This window comes from Setaria italica, chromosome IV (genome assembly GCF_000263155.2).
Source record: "Setaria italica strain Yugu1 chromosome IV, Setaria_italica_v2.0, whole genome shotgun sequence".
Classification (NCBI taxonomy): domain Eukaryota; kingdom Viridiplantae; phylum Streptophyta; class Magnoliopsida; order Poales; family Poaceae; genus Setaria; species Setaria italica.
Genome location: NC_028453.1, coordinates 6,141,702 through 6,168,700, shown reverse-complemented (window position 1 = coordinate 6,168,700; position 26,999 = coordinate 6,141,702). Strand labels below are relative to the sequence as shown.

Genomic DNA, 26,999 nt, shown 5'->3' with positions numbered 1-26,999 from the left:
TTAACATCACCATTACTCTGTAGTCCTAGAATCCTAGGTAGAGAAGAGATGAAGATAAGGAGATTCTTCGGAGTAGGGTAGCAGGTCTTGCGTGGCCACGCGGGCTCTAAGTAAGAGGTAAAAAAGGCCACCATGACGTCATGAATGGTTGGCAAAAGAAGAGAACCATACTATAAGTATGTGGACGGTGAAGAAATAGAACCATACCATACAGTTATAGATTGTCTCTAAAATATCATGGCAGGTTTTTTTTTTAAAAAAATGGGGCATATGTTAAAGACCATCGAAACACTCTCATGTTGAACACTTGTATATATGCTAATTCAAGCGTGGTTCAGCTCCACGACGCTCACGTACGTACAATATGTGCCAATTGGATTTTATATATAAAGCTGATTCATCGCCTTAAAATTTAAATCAACCGATGACGAATTCAGTGGCAAAGGTAAACGAAAAGTCCACTCAGTATCCTTAAAAAACAGTCCACTAAAACAGAAAGGAGCCACCAGACTTGGCCATTGCAAAACTTCGCCGCGCCAACCCCGAGTCCGCCGCCGCCGCGCCCTCGCCTCGCCGCCTGGCATGTCGTCCTCCTCCCACGCAGCCTCACCCGCCGACGGTGCCTCAACAGCCAGCGGTGGTGTGAAGCCCACGACGGCGCCTTACGGGTCCTGGAGGTCGCCGGTCACCGCGGACGTCGTAGCCGGCGCCGAAAAGCACCTCAAAGGCATCGCCCTCGCCGGGGACGGCCGCCTCATGTGGATCGAGACCCGCCCTGAGGAGAAAGGGTAATTATTATTAGCTTTTCACTTCTGAGATTAACTGGTTAACGCGTCAAAAACTGTGGGCACGGTGATGTTTCTGGAAATCTTGATGGTGGTAGCTTTTATATCTTGTAAATTAAACCCTGCAACATATATGAAGGGTCTCCCAAATTGCACATCCTAGTTTTGAACTGTCGTAATGTTTGTACTTGTGCAAGGCTACCATTCTTGGTCAAAAATCGGTTTTGCACAGTCAAAGTATCACCCTATAATAGAACGGCCGGAGTATTATATTATAGTAGCACTAGTACTTTATACTGCATTTTTCATAATATATTTAACTTCCTTTTCTGTTCATATGGCTTTTGTCGGGTTTGATCTCTGGCCTATGTTTGTACTTGTGCAAGGCTACCATTCTCGGTCAAAAATTGATTTTGTAGTCAAAGTATCACCCTATAATAGAACGGCCCACTAGCATATATACTGCATTTTTTATAATATTTTTAACTTCCTTTTCTGTTCGTATGGCTCTTGTCGGGTTTCATCTCTATCCTACCCCATTATTTTTAAGACTGAAGTCTTTGTTGTTTTTGTTGGTTTGAATAGAGCAATACAAGTACAAATAAATGGAGCATTAAATAGACCAAGTAATGCAGTTTCACCTGTTAAAACATGTTAAAACAGGACATGCTGAATAATAACTTAACTAAAAGTACTTGGTGGATAAAGTAGCTTGCTGAAAGTTGCTACAAAATAAATATGTTTCAATAGACCTACATGTCTCTCATCAAAAAGAAAAAAAGGAAAGCAAACAGAGTTTGAGAACACAGATTGCATTCTGTTTCTGTTGTCTGCACATAACATATTGCTACTACTTCGAAAATATTGAACCAGTGTGTTTCCTTTTGTGTGCACATGAAACGTTCTGGCAGTTGTTGACTTCATTTACAGTTGATTAGTAGTGTGCCACATTAAATAGTTCTGTTTTTGGTAGTTTTTTGCTGGTCCTTGATGTAGCCCTGCGCGCTTTGTTACATTCTAGGAGATTATCCTTTCGTTGTCCAGCTAGGGCGTTTGTTTGTCTGTCACAATGTTTCAAGCGTTTCAACTCCTTGGCAACATTCAATCAGTTTGTGTTTCAAATATTTTGTTTTTTAATCATATTTGACTGAATTTGTGTCCAGGCGCATGGTCATTGTAAAAGAGGAGGATAAGCCTGTGGATGTTATACCTCAGGAGTTTGCAGCACGTACCCTGGTTCACGAATATGGAGGTGGTGCATTTGCGGTTAACAATAATGTTGTTGTGTTCTCAAATTACAAGGATCAACGCCTGTACAAGCAAACCGTTGGGAGTAAGTAGGCTGCTGCTGCTGTACTTCCTCCGTCCCAAATTACTATTCATTTTGCCTTTTCTAGAACACACCTAGATATATATTTATGTCTACATACATACCAAAAGGGATGTATCTAGAAAAACCAAAACGAATATTAATTTGGGACGGAGGAAGTAGACTATTGATTGGACTGGATACACGAACAGCAGAATAGATCAGCTAACTCAGTCCTCCCTCTGGAGGCTCTGAGCTGCTTTCTTTGATGTATTTCCTGCTTGCCTAATTTATGAGGCAAGCCTTTTATAGACAATGAGACAAGGTGCGTAACAAACTCACTAACAAATCTTATCCAAGATACTAACTAATCCTATATTCCTACGTGCTAATAAACTTGAACAAACTAATCCTATCTGTTGCTGCCGAACTGGCCAGGGCTGGCACACTTTAACTTTTTTTTATGGAATTGGCACACTTTAACTTAACACGTCACCCCTCGAAGACAGCTCGTCCTTGAGCTGGGACAGTGCTCAGAGCTGGAGGCCGTGTAATTCTAAAGGCCACGAATGGATGTGGGCATGGGGCAAGCTATGACACCAACAGTCCTGATGCATTAGATGTAGGAGACACAGCAACTGATGTTGTGATGCTAGCTCCACCGGAGTCTTGATCAATATTCTTTGGCTGTGGGCAGCGTGCTGCAGTTGACGTATGAATATGACCTTTCCGGAATATGCTCCAACAGTTGCAACCTTTTCTTGGGACTGGTGCAGTTAAACTGATAATGGAATCAGAGTCCATAAAGAAACATACCCAAGTTGAAATGATGTGTTGTTTACTTTGAATATTACTGTAGATGATTAATTTTAAATTGCATACATTTGCATTCCAAGTGGCAGCATGAGTGCAATGTGTTATGTGCCTTGAAAAAGAGGGAAAAAACACTGAAGAGCATGATTCAGTGTACTAAGAAATGTAGTTATGAACATCATGTATGTAAATCAATACATATTTTAGCTAAACTGTTTGTCCTTACAAATCATGATTGCATGAGAATGTTCTGTTACCAGTCAACATATATGAGGAATCCATGTCATAAAAGATCTAATTTATCATTCCACAGTTTGATATTTCGAAGTTAGGAAACTTTGATCAAGTGAGGTTTATGTTTATTTCATGTCAACTGCAACAGACCGCACTTTGTAGCACACGTCCACTGATCATACACACATTCTCCAGTCAGATATAGCAATAGTTGTAGCAAGCAATTTGGCCACTACTGAATTTGTGGCACACCACTCTTTGCCATTGTTTCAACCAATTAGGCCTGCTAAAACTGCCAAACAATGAACCAATAAGATGATGCTGCGTGTTCAGAAGATCTAACAAGATGGCCTTATCATATTAATTGAGATAGTATATTTGATTTTTATGATAATTGACCAAATAAAATTTAATAAGATGCAGTGATGTATTAAATAGTGTATTTTTTCATTCTAAAATTCTTTCCAATGATTATTTCTCCTTGTCAGTTGGAAGTCCACCTGTGCCTCTTACACCAGATTATAGTGCGCCCAACATCAGTTATGCTGATGGTGTATTTGATCCTCACTTCAGCCGTTATATCACAGTGATGGAAGGTACCTTGCTTATAACATGGAATTCATTACTTTACTAGGGACATGAAACTACTACACCATGCTCCCGTTTCTTGATAGACCATCGAATGAGCAGCTTGAATCCCACCACAACAATTGCTGCTATAAACTTAAGCGGTGAACAAGTTCATGGTAAGAATTTCAGAAATGTTACTGCCTCTATACCAAGTTAGAACTATGCTTGCTTTTCATGGTATGATCACACATATTTCTATATTGAAGAACCAAAGGTGCTGATAAGTGGCAGCGACTTCTATGCTTTTCCACGAATTGATCGAAACAAAAGGCGGATGGCATGGATTGAGTGGAGTCATCCAAACATGCCATGGGATAAATCAGAACTTTGGGTTGGCTACTTTTCTGAAAGCGGGTAAATCTATTTTTTAACTACATATGTGGACATTTTTTTACTTGCACTAATGTATGCCATAAGTAAAGTTAGTAGCTATCATAGACTAAGAAAAAAGTCTGCATAAGTTGGAGCATGCAATATATTAGGAGTTCAGGACGATCTTCATGCATAATACCTCCACGTTCCATGAATATTCACAAGGATCCAAACATGGCTTGCAATGCCACTTCATATGTTAAATAGTATGCATCACATTGTAGGTGAAGGACACAGCACATTTCAAGAGTTATCAATTTTCCTTGAACTTGCACATTCTTCTTTTAGTCAAGAATGGAATTACAATCGTATCATATTTAGGGTGCGTTTGGTAGAGCTCCCAGAGCTGATTCTATGCTGAATCCGGCAGGAGCTCTGCCAAGCAGTTTTTTAGAGAGAAGTGATTCTCTCTTGATTCTGTGAAGTGATTCTCTAAAATGAACTAAGAGGCTTGGAGCTAAAAAAAAATAGCTTCTCCTGATTCTATGAAGTGATTCTCCATCTTGATTTTAAGAGTTTATGCAAAAGAATCAAAGAGAATCACTTTCAGCCACAGAATCACTTCTCTCAGAGAATCAGCTCCCGTGGAGAATCAGAATCAGATGGAGCTCTACCAAATACATTGGCAAACACCCATTTGCTAACCAGGAGATTGTGTAACTGTTTCATTATAACCTTGCATTATTGTTCAAAAAAATATAACATTGCATTATGGTATTATGCTTATTTTGGGTAGAAAGCTCTAGCATTACAATCCATTGCACAAGTTCATGTGGCTGAAGTCCCCTTTCCAACTGTTGCTGTCTTGCTGATTCAGCCCCCATATTTTCTTGTATGTCTTAGTGACTTGGAAACACGGATTTGTGTTGCTGGTGCTAATCAAATGTTAGTGGAATCACCTACTGAGCCTAAATGGTCCCTGAAAGGTACAATTTTTCAAGCTATATTTTTATTTATTCTTAATTATTTTCAAAAGTAAAAATTCTAATTTTTTTCTCCATCCAACCATGAGGGGAGAGAGAAAGGGGTAGTTTTTTTTATTTTTAACCCTTTTTAACTAATATTTTAAAAATATTAAGTAAGTGTGCTACTGCCACAGTGCCACTTATCGTCCAAGTAAGTGAAACCACCAACGAAAACAACTAGATGGCTAGATGTGTATGGTTTTTGTAGTTGGGTGGTCAAAAAAATATCCGGTTTTAGAGTTAGATGGCCAAAATGGCACTCTAGCGATAATTATTACCTATGGGCTATGGTTGAGTGATTGGTTATGCATCTTATTCTTGTACAAATGCAAACAGATTTGTGTACATCTCTGTCTCTTGTGCTTGTTTGTCTCCTGTGCAACTTTAGTAATGATGAGTTTGCTTATACAATACTATGGCTGCTGACTACTGTCATTATGTTCCAAAAGTATGTCTAATACATTCAAACTTGCAGGAGAACTGTTTTTTATAACTGACAGAGGGAGTGGATTTTGGAACATTTATAAATGGGTAACTAGTTCTCCGCAAATACTAAGATTTTTCCCCGTTATGCTGCAAGTGTTTTTTAGACCTACATCTTGATTAAGGTTGTTGTTGAAGTTACAAATCTGACATGACTCATTAATGGACCAAGTCAATATTCTTGTTGCATTCCTTCTTTATTATGGAGTTCACCATCCAAATTGTGTTTCATATATAATGTTTCTATACTTCTTTGTTATCAGGTTGAACAAACCAATGAGGTTGTTCCAATATATACACTAGATGCTGAGTTCACAAGACCTTTGTGGGTTTTTGGCATCAGCTCTTACGATTTTCTTGGAAAGAGCAATCACATCATTTTCACTTACAGGTTTTGATGATGGTGAACATTTGTTCACTTTGTTGTCATTTATCGGTGAAACATCACATTGTCAAACACCTTCATAAAATAACTACGTTATGCAGGCAGCAGGGAAGGTCATATCTTGGTGTTCTAGAATGTGATTCAGGTTCTATTTCACTGCTTGACATCCCCTTCTCTGATTTATCTAATGTGGTACATGTCCAAAACTCCAAATCTGCACTACCTCTATTTCAAAATCTTTATAAAACATGTCTGATTCATTTTCTATGTTGGCCTTACTTGGTTTGCACTTGTAAGTTAAGCTGTTACTTTGGTTTCACAGGTTGCTGCAGATGATTACTTCTATATTGAAGGTGCTTCTGCAAGTGTTCCATTGTCACTTGCTAAGGTTTATAGGATGCTATACACACAATTTTATTATGTCTTGATAATGTGGTCTTTGTTTTGTTTCTGCTCTTTTATTTTATCACTGTGAAGATTACATCTTCTCTTTGGCAACTCTTCTTGTGGATTTAATTACTAGCCTACCCCAACTTGCTTGGGACTAAAAGGTTTTTTTATTAATGATGTTCTAAACTACTAAATTTTTCTATTGACTACTAACTGATGAGGCATGCATCTGTTATTTCTTCCAGGTGAATTTGGATGCGAACAGAACAAAAGTTGTTGATTTCTCAATAATCTGGTCATCCACACTAGGTGTTGAACAATATAAATCTTTCTTGAGCACACCAGAATTTGTTGAGTTTCCAACATTGATCCCTGGCCAGAAAGCTTATGCTTATTTCTACCCACCTTCAAATCCCAATTTTCAAGGTTTGCCAGATGAAAAACCTCCATTGCTTGTTAAAGTTCATGGTAAGTGAACTATCGAATCCTTTTTTTATGTCTCATGTAATTATGTTGCTTGTTCTAAAAAAATATTACTCAGCTTTAGGTGTTTTTCTTCTTTGTTTATTTAAATAAAACAAAAGTTTCCATTAAGTAGGTTATTGGTTTCTTTCAGACAAAACTTCAAAATGATGTGATACTCTGAATAATTTTCAGGAGGACCTACATCTGAAACGCGTGCAATTCTGGACCTCAATGTTCAATATTGGACAAGTAGAGGTTGGGCATATGTAGATGTTAACTATGGAGGAAGCACTGGTTTGTCTTGAACTCTCACTATTTGATTGTAATTAAGTCTTCTGAACTTCTTGTTACTCAATCACGTTATCCTTAAATTGAATTGATTTATGAACTGAAGGTTATGGGAGAGAGTATCGGGAGAGACTGTTTGAGAAATGGGGTATTGTTGATGTTGATGATTGCTGCAGATGTGCAATATTCCTGGTACATCATGAAGGAATGATTGTATTATCACAGTGGCAACTTTAGCAATGATAACAAAGCACTTCAATGCATCGATTGTTTTTGTTGTTAAGGTGGAGAGCGGGAAAGTAGATGGAGAACGGCTTTGTATAACTGGGAGATCAGCAGGTGGATACACTATTTTAGCTTCACTTGCATTCAGAAACACATTCAAGGCTGGAGCTTCTGTGTATGGTGTAAGTTTAACATTCTAGATTTCTTTTTACTTACCATAAATAGAGACCACATATTTATTGCATTCTGGCTAGTCAATTCCATTCATCCTCTTAGTCCTTTTGGAAGTGCCAATGTTATGGGCGTGGTCCTTGGGGCCACCAACAATACGGCAGCAGCTAGGAGCCAGGGATTTTTAGTCTTTGCTGTGCATGATAAGAACTAAAGGCATGTTTGGTTCTTTAGTCCATGGATTAAAGTTGGACTAAAGTTTTAGTCACTCTTTAGTCCATGGACTAAAGGTTGTTTGGTTGGAGTGACTAAAACTGTCTAAAGATATTAAATGCTATAGCAAAAGGACTATTGTGCCCTCCTACCAGTTACCCCTCCCACCTTCCTAGCGCCATTTTCTCCAGGCGTTGGCGCCATATTTTGCTCCTCCGATCCAGCACAAGCAACGCACCAGGAATTCATGCGCACCAGCACAAGTAACGATCCAGTACAAGCAACGCGCTCAACTCCCTGGTCAGCATCAGAAACAAATCTCCATGCGCACCAAATGCCAAAAAAACTATTATTGTGTCACATGTTTGTACAAAAATTCATCCATACAAAAATTCCACAAAGCAGCACACAAATCACCATTAAAAGTTCAAATCTATGATCTACTAAACAAACCATCGGCAATCCAATCACGGAATTCGTTCATATTTTGATCTTCATCTCCATGACGTATACTTGACACATTACCATCAGAAGATGTTCCTTCGGTGAACGGAACATAGTTCTCATCATGATCAACCAAATCAAAGTCTGCATCCCCTATAAAACTCTCTCTAATGAAATTGTGAAGTGCCATGCACGCAATAATTATTTCGCTTTGCTTTTGCATAGGATAGCTAGGTAGGTCAAGCAATATCCTCCACTTCATCTTTAAAACTCCAAACGACCGCTCAATGACGTTACGAAGTGAAGAATGGGTGTAATTAAATAGTTCTTTTTTACCTCTTGGCATTGGCCCTTGTCTAAACTCTGGCAGGTGGTACTTGGTTCCTTTGTACGGTGCAAGATATCCTGATCGGTTTGGGTAACCCGAGTCAACAAGGTAGAACTTACCTAAATATTCAATATAAAGCTTGTCAAGATATACTTGGTTATGTATGTTACATGACAAGTGTCAAAATAGTAAGTCAACGCATAAAAGAAGTAGTCATTACCTTCAGGTGGATGCGGATATTTGTCTCCAAACTTCTCAATGGCATCTTTGAACACCCTCATGTCATGAACTGACCCAGGCCATCCCGCCACCACAAAAGTGAACCTCATATCAAAGTCACATATGGCCATGACATTCTGACTCGTATATCCATGCCTGCCCGTATGTTGTACTACCAAGCTAGTTGGCACTACAACTGGAATATGAGTACCATCTATTGCTCCAATGCAGTTGTCAAAGAAGGGTGTGAACCTAGGGGATTGCAACCTAGAATGCACGCTCCTAAACTCAGGGTCCTTTGGCTTAATGATGTCCACTGCCAGCTTGTTTACACTCTCTAGTACTTCATCAAACTTTCTACATATAGTCTCCAGTGATCTTGTGAAACGGTCCTCTGCTTGTCTAACTGATTGAGGTGCACCACATATCCATAAAAACAAGCCTAGAGCCTCTACAGATGACATCTTCCTAGTTGACTTTAATCCATATGAATCAACTAGCACACTGTGCAACCTCAGAAACAATTCCTGACTCATTCTAAACATATTGAAGCAAGATGTTCTATTTCCTAATGTCTTCATGACCCATTCAAACCCACTTTCTGTTGGTACTCTATAATCTCCTTTGTTCATATAAGTGTCAAAGTGGTACATACCCAACATAGCAGCAGCCGTAATTATGATTTTCCTCCTCTTCTTCCGACACCTCAACATGAACTCTTGTACTCTTCGATCATATTCCTCTCTATCATCATCCTCTTCATCCCAATAATCATCTTCTGAGTCATCTTCTTCCTACACACAAGAACAAGGAGAAATCAGTACATTGTCGACATGTACAAAATTAGATCTTAATAGAAATCAGTACATATGAATCAACTAACAGACATAACATGACATTCCACACAACCAGCAATAACATGACATTCCACACAACACACCAACAGAGTCTTAACATAGATCTTAACAGAGTCTTAACATGAATCTTAACATAGAGTCTTAACATGAATCCTAACTAAAATTCATAACACTCATCGATAGCCTTTAGTATACTCCTGCCAGGTATTCCTCAGCCAAATCAATCTCTCTTCTGGATTGTCGACCATGTGAAAAACCTCTCTGTAGTACTCATTTTGAAAAAGAGTTGTAGCCATTCCAAACTCCTCAGAAGTAGGTCCTGCTCCGGCTTCTTTTACCAATGTCAAACAATTTTTTATGTCCTCCCTAGCCTCATCCTTCAGTTTGTTTCTCATTTCATGCCTCAAATGTTGCCTCTCTTGCAACTCTTTCTTCCTCAATTGGTGCCTCTTTTCCAACTCCTCTTCCCTTTGCTTTGCCATTTCAGTTAGAGCTTGTTGCTCATTAGCCATGTTAACTTGCAACTCAGTTAGAAGGCCCTGGAACATCTTCATCAATGGACTCTTCCTCTTCTTGTTGGGACTTGAGGCTGTGTCAACAGTGCTGCTTGTTCTCTTGTGACTGCTGCTGCTCGCAGGACTTCCTACCAACTCCTCTTCCTCTTGTTCTCCACCTTCCTCGACATATAGGCCGGCTTCCTCATCATCCAATATTTGAGGTGAAGATCCTGGGATACAAGCAGCCAGTCCATCCACTGCAACACCTCTGAACATCTCTATAAGTTGGGGAACATATGTAGGCACAAACTTCATGAACTTCCTACACTCAGTCCTCCCCTGAAACCCACAAACAAGTGATTAAGTACATAAAAAACAGTACAAAAATGGAGCAATACATAAAAAACAGTACACCTCTGAACATGGAGCAGTACAAAAATGATTTGTTTACCTTTAACTTCTTTTCCCACCATGCTCTTGATGCTATGACAGTACCATCAGGTCTTCGCCCTAGAGCGGTACTAGTTTGCAACTCTTTCCAGAAAGTGTATAGAGTTTTGCACTGAGTCCATCTGTTCTTCAATTGCTTGATAGTTAGGTTCAGTCCAGCCTTTAACAGAAATCCTTGCTTCATGTTATTATAGCCTCTACGGGACATTACTCCCTTACAACAATTCCCTGCCCTTATTTCCTCAACAGCAAGTTCACAGTAAATATGGGTGTTTTCCTCGGACCAATCGGCCCTGTCATGATGGTTCTATAGTAGAAAATAAAATGTTACGCTACGCATTGCAATGTCAATCTACAAGAATTATAGCAGAAAATAAAATGAATAACATGGAACCATTCACAATTGACAGTAACATGTAACCATTCACAATTGACAGTAACAAGCAACCGTTCACCATTCAAAATCTATAACATGCAACCATTCATAACTGACAGTAACAAGCAACCATTCACCATTCAAAACCTATAACATGCAACCATTCACCATTCAAAACCTATAACATGCAACCATTCACTGTAACATCAAGTGGATTGGCAGTGGAGGCAATTACCTGGGAGGGAGTTTCAGTGCCATGGGAGGGAGTTTCAGTGCCATCGTCATCTTCTTCGTCACCAGCATCAACATCAAGTGGATTGTCAAAGCCCTGACCACCAGAGGAAGATGCACCGCGACCTCCTCCCAATCTTGCTCCCCCACGGCTGCCAGATCTTCCTCCACGCGAACCTTTGCATCCACCTCGTCCCCCGCCCGCAGCTGTCTTGGACCCGCGACCACGCCCTGCGCCACCGCCTGCTCCCACCCTCCTTGCAGGGGCCCGAGGAGGGAGCTGCAGCTCCAAACCAGTTGCAGCTCCCTGCAAGAATGCCTGGTACGACCCAATATTAGGGAAGGCAGCACCCTCTGAGTTGAGGTCCAAGTGCTCCATGTGGCGCCGGGAAGCGGACAGGTAGGAGGCCGGCGGCGAAGCAAACGGGCCGAAGTCATCCTCGTCCGCATCTTCCTGGGATGTGTGGAAGGTACGGGCACCGGAAGAAGATCCCTGAGACATGAAGTCCCTGTAGTTGTAGTTGTCCATGGCGCGGAGGAGTGGCGGGCGAGTTGGGGGTGGAGGAGCGGCGGGCAAGTTGGAGGCGAGTTGGGGCCCGGCGGGCGGGTTGGACGCGGAGGAGCCGGCAGTGAGCTGGGCGAGTTAGGGGTCAATGAGTGGCGGATCCGACGGTGAAGGGCGCAGGGATGGCGTATCTGACGGGGGTTAGACGCGGAGGAGCCGGCGGCGAGCTGGGTGAGTTGGGTGTCAAGAAGCGGCGGATCTTGCTGTCGGCATGGATGAAGGCTCGGGCGGGGGCGAGCGGATCCGGCGGGGTGGAGGGTGGTCGGCAAAGGTGGGCGCCGCCGCCGATGGATCGAGAGGCGGCGGATCCGGCCGGGGGGAGGGTGGCCGGCAAAGGTGGCCGGCAAAGGTGGGCGCCGCCGGAAAAGGGAGGCGGCGGCGGCGGGTTGGGGGAGGAGGGGAAGAGAACTGTCACTAGCGGGAGGGTGCGGACGGGAGGGTACGGGGCCGCGGGGTAGGGCCCGTCAAAATGGTGTTTTAGGAGATTTTAGGAGGGGTTGGGATGACTAAAAAGTTTTGAGCCTCCTAAAGATTTTAGTCCCCTTTTAGTCAATGTGTTTGGTAAACTAGTCACCTTTTAGTCAGTTTTTAGTGACTAAAATTTTAGGAGGTGGAAACCAAACACCCCCTAACTCTGTTTCGGTGTTGCCAACGAGCAGGTTGCTGACTTTTCTTTGTTGAAAGAGGAGACACACAAATTCGAGAAACATGATCTCGACCATTTCGTGGGTAAGAAATGTGTAGAACTATTTTGCTTTCGGAGAAGATGAGTGGCTTAATGTCTCCGTCCGATTGACTGATTACCTCTTCGAACTGGTCTTTCAGGAGATGAAAAGGCTTGCTATGAGAGGTCACCAATCAACTTTGTTGATAAGTTTACATGCCCGGTGATTCTATTTCAAGGGCTGGAGGATAAGGTATATGCGCTGGCCAGAAACTATAGTAGATGTGTTATATCAACGTTTCTATAACTAGACATAGTTGTTGTTCATCTGATTTGTTGTTTTTTTCAGGTTGTGCCACCAGATCAGGCACGCAAGATATACAAGGCCTTGAAAGAGAAAGGTTTGCCTGTCGCCTTGGTGGAATACGAAGGGGAGCAGCATGGGCTACGCAAGGTTGTAAGCAAACCGCATTTCTATCCTCTTCCTAGAGACCTTCATCCCACGGCTGGCATGAGGTTGTAACTTCTTTCGTGGTTTCGAACAGGCGGAGAACATCAAGTTCACCTTGGAGCAGCAGATGGTGTTCTTTGCCCGATTGGTCGGGAAATTCGAGGTGGCAGATGATATAACTCCAATCAAGATCGAAAACTTCGACTGATTTTCCCGAAGAAACGGGTGTATCCATGGCTTTCGTTTCATGGAGTATGCCACTGTAAGCTTGTATGAATGTTGTTTAGCCATTGTTATTGTGTGGGGTGTCGATCGAAAGCTTACTCTGTCGCTGTATATCAATCTGGTCTGGATACTTCTTTGTATCCTCATTTTCGTCCGTCGTAGCCAGAACTACCTCTTCTCGGGAGGATTTTTTTCCTTATTGTTTGACAGAGCTCCTAGAGCTGATCTTTTATTGAATCCCGTAGAACTTCTACCAAATAATTTTATTTTTAGAAAGAAGTGATTCTCTGCTGATTCTGTGAAGTGATTTTTCTGAAATGAACTAAGAGGGTTGGGAGTTGGAAAAAGTAGCTTCTTCTGATTCTGTGAAGTGATTCTCCATCCTGATTTTAAGAGTTTATGCTAGAAAATTAAAGAAAATCACTTTCAGTCACAGAATCACTTCTCTCAGAGAATCAGCTCCCATAAAAAATTAGAATCAGATGGAGCTCTACCAAATAGGCTCTAAGGACGGAATAGTCATTTTCATCCCTCAAACGTTCCTCTGTGGCTCAAATTTGTCCCACAACTGAAATTGACCAGTTCAGTTCTCAATCTTTTCATTTGGACTCTGTTTCACATATTGCTTCACATATGGTGCGATGCGGTATATCTATGATGGTTCTTGGCATGTATTGAAGTGATAGATCGACCTAGAATGCATATCAAAGATGAGTGAAGAGTGATTGATGATCTTGTGTGTCTAAAAATAAATGCTTTACAATTTGCTATTTTTGCTCACCCCTTGACCACTGAACCATATATTTATGATACATTGAACACATCGTAGAAATCATGGTGAAATAACCAATTTATATATGTACATTGATTCGCTTTGCACCAACCATAGCTGATTAGCATGCCAATATGGGACGTCACACGTAATCAGGGGTAAACTTTGAGCCTAAATAAAAGTTTAAGGTACATGATAATCATTTTTTAGGAATTATGTTAGTTAATTTGATAGCTGAGGGATAAATTAGAGCCTAATATGAAAGTTGAGGGATCAAATAGATTATTCCACCCTTTTATAGAGTTATCATTTCTCTAGTATTTTCTCGTGGTTACTAGAATATTTTTTTGATTTAAGTCGGTTGGGAATCTCTAACCTATTTTGTATATAATTTTTTATTTTAGATTTATTTAATTTGTTCCCGTAAGGAGTCTAATCCAGATCTGCTGAATGCGTAGAGACCTTTTCACCGGTTATGAGAATTATTGAAGATGCCCAAAAAACCGTTTGACAGATTAAAGCGGGAGAAACATTGACTAAGTCAGTTTCTTGAGTATCTGTAAGTTAACAAGACTAAACTGAAGTCTCAAATTGACTTAAACGGTTTTTTAAATATTCTTGGGTCCCAAATAGTGCCTCTCGACCCTAAGTAGTAGATGATTTTTTTGTCTAAAAAACAAATCAATCCGTGATGTTTGTCTAAAAAAATCAATAGATGATTTGTCTAGAAAAACAAATCAACCCAATGCTGAGTGTCCGGAGTCAGGACTCAGGACTCAGGGGTCCCACACGTAAGTGGCAGGAGGTTGAAGATGATCCTGACGTGTGGGTCCCACATGTAAGTGGCAGGAGAAGGTAGAATGGATGGCTAACAGGAGGAAAGCAAGGGCATTATGATTATTTGTCATGTTCTATCCACGCTGGAGTGAGGACATGGCTTGCCACATCAGAAAAAGGTAAAAGTGTAGACTAATCATCTCACCAATATTTTGGTGCCATTTTAAAAGTGGCTTCGGAGTGGTCTTTGTTAGGATAGCAAATAATTAAATATCCCCAGCGCTCAAGGTGTGCTGGTCGCCGGCGTCTCACCACCGGTTTGAGCTGTTGAAGAGTCTCGCCATGTTCGCCACCGCGCGCGCATGTCTCGGCCTGCGTGTTCCTCCCTACTCGAGTCCGCTGACACTGGGGTGCGTAGACGAAAGCAAGGCCATCGAGATCACGGTCGAACACTATTCGATCTTCATCCAGCCAAGCACCGATCAATGCGGACTCGAGCACCACCGCGAAGCCATGGACAACAGGACAAGGCGCTGCCATCGCAGCTGCCAATCGCCCCGTGCGCGCAGTGACAAAATCATCAGGAGAGCGAAGCTGTAGGATGATACTGAACGTGAGGAAATTAAATTTTACCGCACGATTTCTCCTCGTAGAGAAGCCCCGTCCCATGGATCAGCTAGGACAATAAATTTGCGGTTTTGTCAATTATACTTGCATGTTATGAACATACATAGAATAGGAAGAGAGCTGATGGCGAGAATGATAATGCCGCTGATGTAGTCGGATATGGTCCCGGTATGCAAATGGTTTGGCCGTTCAGAAAAAGGCTAGTGAAGTCCTGTTCAGAAAAAGTCTAATATCTGATACAGGCTAAAGGAACACATTTTAAAAGGAATGCACATAGTGCCGCATATCATGATTTTACTGCTTCAATTGAGGACAACAAATAGTTGGACCGAAAAGAGCTTCAGGGGCTGTTACATCTCTTGGATTTGCAGTGCTTCCACCAAATTATCTAAAATTCAATCCCAAACAGGGAAAACTAAATCGCGGTCAAGCAGTAGCACTGCCTTTGTCCCTTCGCGTGCCAACGAATCGAGGAGTATGAAAACAGACCAACATCAAGAAAAAAAAGCTAAGGAAAGCTTGTTCCATTATTGCTCGTAGTTGTAGTCTTGTAAGAATGTGCAGCATGTACCAAGTTGCATCTAAGCTGACTAGTTCAGCAGTTGATGGTGGGTAAACAGAATGCAGATTGCTGCCATTTTAAAATAAACGTTTACAAGCAGGGGCTAGTCAAAGTTTTCAATCTTGATTGGAGTTATGTCATCAGGCACCTTGAATTTCCCCACTAATCTTGCGAAGAACACCATCTCCTGTTCCAAGGTGAATTTGATGTTCTCAGCCTGTTCCAAGGAATGCATGTTAGACATGAGCTAGCTATCCCTTGTGCACTGTAGATTTTGAGTTTATCCAAATGATTAAAAAAGTTTGACTCGATACAAAGCAGCTGCAGATAGCGGGTTTAACAGTATAATAAATACTCAATTTTGTCGAGCACCTCAGTGTTTTACTGTTCAGACTCAATGTGACATAGAAGGTGTGGTGGGTAAACAGAGTAATTATAGACCTTGCGGAAACCGTGTTGTTCCCCTTCATACTCAACCAAAGCAACTGGAAGACCTTTGTCCTTTATCGCCTTGTATATTTTCGTTGCCTGATCTGGTGATACAACCTGAAGATCATATAGGTGAAAGCTGATAAGGAGAGCAGATACTGAAAACGGTAGCTAAATGCTCATGATAAGAATGGTGAAGACTGGCAAAATGGCAAGTTATTCCTAGAAGGTTCTGATTGACAGTTTGGAATTTGTTCATCTCTAGATGTTGCATTAAGTGGATGTGAATGTTCATCTCTATTTGCATTAAGTGAAGCATAACCAATACATTCCATAAATGCTATTAGTAGTTAGGGGTTTCCAGGCATGTTCTGAAACTCGACTTAGGTTAGCAAATCTCCACTGTGCAAGTTCAGGTCAAGCTTGTAGCCTTACTGTGTCTTCCAATCCTTGAAACAAAATCACTGGACATGAAAAATTGTTAACAAAATTTATTGGTGATCTCTCAAAGTAAGCTTGTTTATTCCCTGAAAATTGGAGGAACAGTAATGTTGTTAATATAAACCATGGAAACAAAAATGGATATTCAGTTTCCAGTATAGACGAGTGCAAAGTTCCTTACCCACAAGGTTATCAATATAGTATGCTTCAAACTTGTTCATTCCTGCCCTCAATGCCGCTAAGTCAGCTATCTGCTTATAAACATAGCATAACCACATGTATAAGCTCTTAGCTGGTATTATCCTGAACCCAAAAGAGAGAAAACTTCACGGGAATCGTAACTTGCCCCATATAAAGATGAGCCAGCCTTGAAGGTCTGTCTGAAAGCAAGACAAGCTAAAGTTGTGAATCCACCAGCAGATTCTCCTGTAACACAAAGCCGTTGCCCGTCCACTCTTCCGGTTTCCACCTTAATAATCAGCATGGCATCAGCATGCATGTTCATTCATCTTTTTTTAGTAGCCATTGTAAATGCTGAGTACAGGCATCTACAAAATTTAACAAATTGAGTTCGTCAATCTGAACAAGACATACCAGGAATGTAGCACAACTGCAGCAATCATTTACATCAACAACACCCCATTGCCCTAAAAGCCTCTCTCGGAATTCTCTCCCATAGCCTTCAAGAAAGAAACATCAATAACTATCAACACCAAAATCTTTTATCACAAACAAAGTTAAGGTGCTTCTGAATAAGAGATGGACATTCATCACTGAATACTTAATGCATCAGATATGGAAGTACAAGGAACGTTGAGTTCTTTATTGGATATATAAGCTGAAAAAAAAAGGGCCAAGGACCTGAGCTTCCCCCATAGTTAACATCAACAAATGCCCATCCTCGGCTTGTCCAGTACTGCACGCTAAGATCCAGGACCCCTTGTGCTTCAGCTGTAGGTCCACCTAAACATTGAAGTGGTATAAAGAAATTACAATAATGCTAAGAAAATTTTCGACTCTGATGCTTTGCCAAGCAATTGAAGCAAAATATTTATTTCACTACTCGTTGCAATTCATGGAATTGATAAATCAAGTTAGTGTGGACCATCATATGCTCCTTTACCATCAAAGTGCGCTAGCAATTTATGTAAAAGAAAAGACTGAATTAACAGATACTACACTCAAACAAAGAAAAAGACTGAAGTACAGGCAAACAATTGTCACTGTTCTATACTGATAGACAATTCGTACATGAGATCCAATAATTTTGCTGAACCATAACAAATGTTTTTGCTGATTAATTCTGATATAACATGAAGCTGTTAACATGATGACATTTAGAATAAGAGAAAAGGACAGGAGAAGATATAATTGAATACCATGGGTTCTGACCACTAGTGGCGGCTTTTCTTCTGATGAACCTTGAAAAATATCATTATACGGAGCATAGAAATAAGCATATGCATGCTGACCAGGTATCACAGTTGGAAACTCCACAAATTCAGGCAAGCTGAAGTAGGATTTAAATTTTGCAACATCCTCTGAGGAAGACCAAACTATAGAGAAATTGGTTGCCATAGTTCCCCTTTCATCAAGTGTCACCTGGTGGAAACAACAAAGGATAAAAAACAAATGTACACTGGAGGATTTAATATCAATAGTTGACAGGAGGATATGAGAGAACCAATCAATTAAAGCAGTTAAGTGAACCTTTGCTATTGATACTGGAAGACTAGCAGATGCACCCTCAATGTAGAAGGATCCATCTCCAGACACCTAGCAAATCAGCAAGCATTAAGATAAAGCATCACAACATTAATAAGTTTGAGCATTAAGTACCTAATCTTACAAAAAGAAAATTGTAGCATTTCAAATAGTTATTAAGGTAAATCATCAGATATTGTACTTACTATGTTATTTACAGAAGAGAAGGGGATGTCAATTTTTGAAAAGGACTCTGAATCATAGTCAAGCACCCCAAAGTATGACTTCCCATTCTGCCTGGATTAAGAAAAATGCATGCTGATTCTTCTGTAACTGCCAAATATCCAACAAACAGAAAATGAGAAAAACCTGTAACAGCAAATGATTTTGTGACTTGAGTTGTCTTTTCCAAGGAAATCATAGGAGCTGACACCAAAAATCCACATGGGCTTGGAGAATTCAGCATCAAGTGAATACAGTGTTGTTACCACATTTCTCTGCTCATCCTGTCATACACAAATCAGCACATAAATTTGATAACAGGAAGAGTGGCATAAACAGTTGTGTTCTATGCTTTGATGAGGACAGGTCTAAATTGTTGAACAGTTTCAATTACTTGGAGGCAGCGCATCAAATTGATGTCCCATTGATTTTGTTATAGATATGAGACAAAAAAAAGATAATTTTAAAAATGATATATGAGTTCATAATATTATTTTGAGTTAGCACCCTTCTTATTAGAGATAGTAGGCTATCAACACAAATATCAACTGTTGGCTACATGAAGTTGCCAAAATAACAGCTGTTCCTGTGATAGATATGCATGGATGAAGAATATAACTATTTCTTATATAAAGGAATCAGACTGAAAAAGTGGGTGCAAGCGGTACATATAAAACAGATGATCAATATGGGGGTTTCAGGCAAATATAGACATATATGCATTTGCAAACCTAGGAGTGCAATCAGATCAATAGGCAACTAAATAGAAACAATCAAACAAATACAAGTGCAATAGAAAATTATACCCATTTGTAAATATTCCAAAACCCACTCCGACGATCTGTTATGAAGAACAGCTCCCCTAGAGCAAAGTTGATTAAATTGAGTGAGATTTTTAAATATAGTTGCATTTGTTCTAGTGAAATAAAAAACCTAGTGAATGATTGCAACATGCAGAAAGTCGCCTCTCCATGTCCTTGAATCGTAACACTTAAAATGCATGTAAAACTAAGAAAAAATTAGGATTGAATTGCAAATACCTTTTGAAGACCACTTGGGTTCAGTAGGAGATTCTACTAGTGTTGGGTCTCCACCAGCAACACAGATCCGTTTTGTTACCTCTCTGCACATAATAAGCACTGCAATAAATCTGTAAATCTTGGGAGAAGGTCATGAAACATTCATCCATACTTGAAGCAATAAGAAACTCAACCATTGATCCCTTTTATTTTTTAAAAAAAGAAATGGGATTGGAACAGATGAATAACCAATAAAACTGATCCTTAGATCCAAAGCAAAATGCATATGCTGTTACAATAACCCATGTTCTGAATAAGACAATAGCTAGACTATGTTAAATATAATCTCGATCAGATACTCATTTCCTCTGGACCGAATACAAGTATAGAGTCAGAGTGATATGAAATATAGACAAATCCTCAGTATATGTAGCTAATAGGCATGAAAGACTCCATGCTCAAGATCCAGTGACACATTTCAGTTAATGAAAAAAAGGGGACTCCAGCAGCTGTTGAAGTTACAAGTATATATGTGTAGAACATTTCTTTATTTCATAAAAAAGGAGTAAAACAAAAGGATGCAATAATATAGTACCCTTTCTCGTTGAAATATCCAACCCATAGTTGTGATTTATCCCATGACATATTCGGGTTACTCCACTCGATCCATGCCATACGTTTTTTAGTTTGATCAACACGTGGGAAGGCATAAAAGTCACTGCCGCTGACCAGCATAGTAGGTTCTGATGCAAAGAAAGATGTAGAGTTTACAAATAAGCCTAAACATCTTAATTCTTAGAAACAACTTACAGCACTAGGTACATAACCCAATAATTTCTTACCTTCTACATCTTGATCACTTATTCTTACAGCAGCAATTGTAGTGATGGGATTTGAGCTGTTCTGGCGATGATCTGTGGTCAAATACGATTTTTTTTATATATTAACTTATAACTGTAAGCATAGCAGCACTATTGACATGATACATGGAATAGGAATAATCACCTTCCATTATAGTTACAAAACGATGAAAGTGAGGATCAAAGACACCATCAGCATAGCGTACAACTGATCCGGCGTATTCTGGTGTCAACGGTAGTGGCGAGTTATCTGAAACCAACAAGGAAAAGGTTTTGAGAGATTAGTTACAGCTTGTGATTTCTTAGACATGAGTTAGGAGAATACAGTGACGCCCCTTTATTAGTCCATGACTTAGGACCATAAAGGTTCGCAGAATCAAACTTTCCAATTCAAAGATAGGCAACAGTTCCAAAAGAAATCAAAACTGGATACTTCCTATTTTCCGATGTTCTTTTGAATCCCAAAAGCATGGAGATTCAACCATTGTGTGTACTATTTTACTAATAAATAAAGATACTAATATGATGCTTATAAAGTCAACAGTGGAAAAAAGCTTAAGTTTGGTACAAAATAGAACTTTTTGTCTAATTCTCTGGACAAAGTTTAGTTAGTGCCTCACAAAAAACAAATGCAGATCCTAGACCCTGCCCAGCTTGTACACTTCATGGTCCACGTTTTGCCTTCTGACATCTTATTCACCATTTCAGCATTCTCGCAGCACATGAATCATGGGCATAAGCGCTCATCGTAGCGCACAATTTCAGACAGATACATGCAGCATTTTGGGTTTGAAGCTCGGAAGTATATTTGGCATTAAGTGACCAATAGTGACAACAAGACAAGGTTTTGAAGGAGGTGAGTAGGTGAGCAAAGGTGAATGCAGCAGGATAGTCCACAAAGGACAATAGTCGCTGTTAAACGTAAGTTCAGCTCCTTATTACCTCCGATTGTTTGCTTGTACAGACGCTGGTCGGTGTAGTTGGAGAAGACAACAACGTCCCCTTGCACGGCGAATGCACCACCGCCGTACTCCTGCGCGAGGGACCGCACCGCGAACCCCTGCGGCGTCACATCCCGTGCCTTGCCGCCTGACTCCGTCGATTCTTTCACGAGGACTGCGCGCCTGACAACGAAAAAAAAAATCACAGCTTCAGACAAAACAACCGTGCACAATGCTGACTTGCTGAGTTCTAAAATTTCGGGTGCGGTCTCTGTGAAAACGGGGAGCGGGTGGCTGGGCGTACCCTCCTTCCTCGGGACGCGTCTCGACCCAGACGAGCCGGCCGTCGCCGGCGACGGCGAGCCCCTCGGCGGTCCTCCCGGCGGCGGAGACGGCGGCGGCGCTGATCGGCGACTCCCAGGACCCGTACGGCGCGGTCGCCTTCCCGGCGCCGCCCGCGGTGGGGGGATGCATCGCCGCCGTCAGGTCACGATCGCGCGGGCGGCGGGTCGGGGGAGTGGATGAGAGGCTCGAGCTCGGAGAGTGCGCGGCAGCGCGGTGGCAGTTAGCTACTGTAGTCAACTGCTGCTCACTTAACCCAAATCAAGTGAGGCGAACAGGCAGACAGCATCTTTTGGGAGCCGAAATTTCGAGTGAATTTTCGACACACTTGTGCTCGTGCTCGTCGGCCATTGGATAGAAGTATAAAACCACGCAAATGCTTGGCAGTTTGCTACTAGCTGGAAATCATCGAACCGACGCAGCAGCGGCAGAGTCTGAATATTGAATGGATCCTTTAGTTGACCGGAAGAAATAGAAATTTCCAATGGCTGAAGAATAGGAAGTTTGGTGAAGCAACCAAGGCACCAGGCATCATCGCGGTGCGTTTGCACTTTGCACCATGTTCCAAAAAAATGGAGGAAATGTGCAAGCTTGATCTGACACCCTAATGTTTTAGAAACCTTCAGCATCTGAATATTTCTTCACCCAGGACTCTTAGCTCCTTTGGCATAAATTAATTTCTATAGATAAATAATTTTAGCTTCGTTCTAAGTTAAACATCTCTGCGTACTTTCGACAAATTTATTGAAAATGCACAGATATCTACTTACACCAAACTAGTTTTATTAGATACACATGAAATATATCTTGCTACTTCTATACACTTAATCAAAATTCGACTAACAATATGAAACAAAAATAACTACTTGATGTGACTTCTCACAGTCACTTCTTAGTATAACTTGTTTAGTATCTGATGCAAATCAGTTAGTTTTTTTACCTCAATGCTTCGTGAGTCAAATCGGATATATTTTTCATGATTTTTCTAGGTGGAAGCAATTGATGCATAAGAAACTTATTTTGTTTAGCTGCGCTAAATTTGAGGATAAGCCCCTTAAACTATTTTTGGTTTAATTTTCTCCCACAACTATGTCAATTTGTCCAATTTATTTCTTACTACGATTTGACTTTTTTGTCCTCCATGCACAAGTGAAATTTTAAGTTCAAAATTTGCAGCATGATATATAGCGGACATCATAACAAATGTTAAAAGGTACACTATGTTTTGTCATAATTTGGATAGGTTATGACATCTAATAGTAAATTAATCCTTATGGTATATAAATATGTATGAATTATAATAAAGAATATATTTTTAAAAGTTAATTGTCCATTGTCACCCAACAAAATTTTAGTTTAAAACTCAACTTATATATGCATAGAGAAACAAAAAAAAATCTTACTAAAGGTAGTTGGACCAATTAAGATAGTTGTGGGAGTAAATTAAACTAAAAAAATAGTTTAGAAGTTATTGAGAGTTCAGTCATACTTGAGAGGAGTGGTCGTTTGAACTTTTTACTAGGCTAAATGACTTACTCCGATCACAATAAGTGATATGCTAGGGTTGTGTTAAGCCAACAATTACAAACTTTTTTTACAACATACCACGCCAGATCAAAACCTTTCCTTGCAAATACCTTGGTCTCCCTTTGAGCCTAAGACGATTGACAAGAATTGAGGTCCAACCTTTGATTGACAGAATTGCAGGAAAGCTCCCAAATTGGAAAGAGAAGCTAATGGATAGAGCTGGGAGGGTGACACTAGTAAGGAATGTTCTCACCTCAATGCCAATATATTTCCTAACTGCCTTTTCTTTGAAAAAGTGGGCAATAAAGAAGATAGACAAACTGAGAAGAAGCTTCTTGTGGAAAGGCAATGAGAATGCAAATGGAGGACATTGTCTTGTCAATTGGAAAAAAGTGCAGCTACCAAACAAATGGGTGGCCTGGGCATCCTGGACCTCAACCTGTTCAGTAGAGCATTGCGATTAAGATGGATTTGGTATCAATGGAGTGAACCTGATAGACCGTGGGTGGGAACACCAACTCCTTGTGACAGCACTGACCACCAATTGTTCAGGGCAAGCACGGTTGTAACAGTGGGCAATAGCACAAGAGCAAAATTTTGGCATTGCAGTTGGTTGGATGGCAAAGCTCCAATGGACATTGCTCCCAATCTGTTCAAGTTGGCATGGAGAAAGAATAGAACAGTCAAGGAAGACTTAACCAATCACAGCTGGACGAGAGGGCATGGCGAATGGAATCAATTGAGGAACTGGTTCAGTTTGTCAAATTGTAGAAAATGGTACAGAATTTCCAATTCAATGAAGAAGAAGATAGCATAAGATGGAAATGGACAACAGATGGTGCATACACGGCAAAATCGGCATACCTTGCTCAGCTACAAGTCACATATCCTTCTCTCAAGGGCAGCAACATATGGAAAGCACACGCGGAAGGGAAACAGAAGTTCTTCGCTTGGCTACTTATCCAAAACAAGATACTAACGGCTGATAAGTTGTTGGCGAGAAATTAGCCTTGCTCAGAAATTTGCGTCTTACAGCTTCCAGAGACAGCATCTCATATCAGTTTGCAATGTTGCTTCGCAAAAGAAATTTGGTTCCTGGTGGCAAATCTGGTGGCAAATTGGATGGGACCGGGGGCAAGCATACTTTGTGCTGCTGATGGCAGCACGTTGAATGATTCTGAAGGAGAGTTTCAGGACTGGTGGAACAGGGTTCTAGAGCCTCTCAAAGCAAAACAACGACGTTCAGTTGCAGCGATCACGATGTATACAACATGGAACATTTGGAAAGAGAGGAACAAAAGGATCTTTGACAACTCCTCGCTCCGGCTGGACCAGGTGTTTGAGTTGATTCAGAACGACGTTATGACCAGGCAAATTGCTTGTGGGACTCCTTTGATACGAGAGGAGATCCTTGTATCCTAAGTAGTTAAGTTGCGTTTTCTTTAAGTTCTAGTGAATGATCGAGTTCAATCTTTTCATATGTAATAATCAATGTTTGTAAGCTAAATGCTAAACCTCTATCTCCTTAAATGAAAGACAGTGCTCCTGCCTATGTTTCAAAAAAAAACTTTTTTAAATATTGCTTTTCATGTGTTTGAGTCTAAGATTTGCCTCCAAAATGTAGGTTCATAAAAGTAGTAAACATTTTATCAACAAAAAGTACTTGTCAAAATTATGTTTCGTAGACCTTGTCAATATCCAAAAATGTCACTAATTTATGACTAGGCTGGACTAGTATGTGTGCTGACCTGCACAGGTTGACCAGTGGCGTCGAAGTTTCCCTTATGCTCATTGGCGCTAGTCCGGCCACGGCAATCAGCAGTGTGCACCGCCTTTTGGTAACCACGACCAGCAGTCCGGCACCTTCCCGAGAAAAGGATTATCACTGTATATATCAGCTATTCAGCTCTGCCATGGCTGATGTCTTTGCACGACGGAGACGGCTGTGCATGACGGATAGCTAGGGTGACGAAGGGCATGGGAACGGGAGGAAAAAAGGATACGGATGAAAACGAGATGGCTGGAAAATGGCAAAAAAGCACTCCACGAAGGTTCATTCTTGACACCCTATAAGTACTCCTGCACCACCACCGTCCCCTTGAAGAAGCACAAGCAGAAGCATTGAAAAAGAGCTTACTCGCGCCCAAGAAAAGCTGGTTGCTGCCGACTGCCGAGCAAGCAAAGCTAGGGATCGTCGTGTTCCGTCACAAAGAGAGGAAGTAAGATGGTGCGTGAGGCGTCGAAAGAGACGATCCCTCTGATGAGGCCCTACAAGATGGGGCAGCTCGAGCTCTCCCACCGGGTGGTGCTCGCGCCCCTGACGCGGTGCCGTTCCTACGGGAACTTGCCGCAGCCGCACGTCGCCGTGTACTACTCGCAGCGCGCCATCAGGGGCGGCCTGCTCATCTCGGAGGCCACGGACGTGTCCCCCACCGCGCAGGGCTACCAAGATAGCCCCGGCATCTGGACGCAGGAGCAGGTCGAGGCATGGAAGCCCATCGTCGACGCCGTCCACCGCAAGGGCGCCTTCTTCTTCTGCCAGATTTGGCACGTCGGCAGGGTCTCCACCAACGGTATACGTGGCACACTAACGAGCGCGTATTTACTATCAGCTTGGTTGAGCAGTCTTGTTGCTAATTCTTTGTCAAAAAAAAAAACAACAGAGATGCAGCCTGACGGGCAGGCGCCCATCTCCAGCACGGACAAGCAGATCACCTCAGACGTCGGGACCGGCATGGCGTACTCCAAGCCACGGCCACTGTGGACGGAGGAGATCCCAGGGATCGTTGACGACTTCAGGTGCGCGGCGCGGAACGCCATCGAGGTGGGGTTCGACGGCGTGGAGATCCATGGCGCGCACGGGTACCTCCTGGAGCAGTTCATGAAGGATGGCACCAACGATCGCGATGACGAGTACGGCGGCAGCCTCGAGAACCGGTGCCGCTTCGCCGTTGAGGTGATCGACGCCGTGGTCCGTGAGGTGGGCGCGCATCGCGTGGGTGTTAGGCTCTCGCCATTCGCGGACTTCGTGGAGTGCGCCGACTCTGACCCTGTGGCACTTGCGGACTATATGGTGCGGCAGCTGAACATGCACGAGGGGTTACTCTACTGTCATATGGTGGAGCCTCGGATGTCGAACGTCGATAACCGCATTCCTCATAGACTCCTAACATTTCGAAAGGCCTTCAATGGCACGTTCATCGCTGCAGGTGGATATGATCGGGAGGAAGGCAACAAGGTGGTGGGCGATGGTTACACTGACCTCGTCGCTTATGGGAGGCTGTTTTTGGCCAACCCCGACCTACCAAGAAGGTTTGAGGTGGATGCATCCTTGAACAAATATGATCGCTCCACTTTCATCACTCGAGATCCTATTGTCGGGTACACAGACTACCCTTTCCTTGAGGATGACCATAACGACCACTCGACTATACATGCCTAATTATGTAGCTCATCGATTCGATGGCATGCTTGCTTAATATAATGTAGCCCCTAGAGTTTCTTGTGTTGTAATTTTATTATTGATCTGATTATTATATGAGATCTCTCCCTTCGGTATAAAGTTTTTGTCCACACCTTCGAAGGCAGGAAAATGGCAGTGATTTCAATCAATCTCATGTGACATGGTGTGGTTAGGGTGCATTGTTGCTAGTGAAAAAGCTTCAAGGGTTTAGGGGAGTAGGTTTTTGCGGTCTACGACAACCTAAATCTTAGATGGACAGTCATAGACAGTGGTCAGTA

General features: G+C 41.6%; 3 protein-coding genes across 3 annotated transcripts; 2 read left to right on the top strand and 1 right to left on the bottom strand.

The window, feature by feature from the left end:
* Positions 1 to 511: 511 nt before the first annotated feature.
* On the top strand, positions 512 to 13,185 carry LOC101765398 (acylamino-acid-releasing enzyme). Its single transcript, XM_004964820.4, has 18 exons — positions 512 to 788; positions 1,949 to 2,118; positions 3,630 to 3,737; positions 3,816 to 3,887; positions 3,978 to 4,125; positions 4,987 to 5,069; positions 5,584 to 5,639; positions 5,855 to 5,982; positions 6,078 to 6,168; positions 6,299 to 6,364; positions 6,612 to 6,834; positions 7,024 to 7,125; positions 7,226 to 7,311; positions 7,404 to 7,526; positions 12,355 to 12,424; positions 12,521 to 12,612; positions 12,709 to 12,813; positions 12,905 to 13,185. Exons 1-18 carry the CDS (start codon positions 583 to 585, stop codon positions 13,016 to 13,018), a joined length of 2,043 nt encoding a protein of 680 aa, XP_004964877.1. The 5' UTR covers positions 512 to 582; the 3' UTR covers positions 13,019 to 13,185.
* Positions 13,186 to 15,707: 2,522 nt separating this feature from the next.
* LOC101764319 lies at positions 15,708 to 22,069 on the bottom strand. The gene is made up of 18 exons (XM_004964817.3): positions 21,694 to 22,069; positions 21,391 to 21,572; positions 20,594 to 20,698; positions 20,431 to 20,502; positions 20,184 to 20,331; positions 19,610 to 19,692; positions 19,376 to 19,431; positions 18,717 to 18,853; positions 18,554 to 18,644; positions 18,354 to 18,419; positions 18,023 to 18,245; positions 17,505 to 17,606; positions 17,238 to 17,323; positions 16,990 to 17,112; positions 16,825 to 16,894; positions 16,638 to 16,729; positions 16,215 to 16,319; positions 15,708 to 15,990 (listed from the first exon to the last, which is right to left on the bottom strand). The coding sequence occupies exons 1-18, from the start codon at positions 21,861 to 21,863 to the stop codon at positions 15,877 to 15,879; spliced, it is 2,025 nt and encodes a 674-aa protein (XP_004964874.1). The 5' UTR covers positions 21,864 to 22,069; the 3' UTR covers positions 15,708 to 15,876.
* A 3,413-nt stretch (positions 22,070 to 25,482) lies between these two features.
* Positions 25,483 to 26,700, top strand: LOC101764602 (12-oxophytodienoate reductase 1). The gene is made up of 2 exons (XM_004966708.1): positions 25,483 to 25,831; positions 25,922 to 26,700. The coding sequence occupies exons 1-2, from the start codon at positions 25,483 to 25,485 to the stop codon at positions 26,698 to 26,700; spliced, it is 1,128 nt and encodes a 375-aa protein (XP_004966765.1).
* The last annotated feature ends 299 nt before the right edge of the window (positions 26,701 to 26,999 follow it).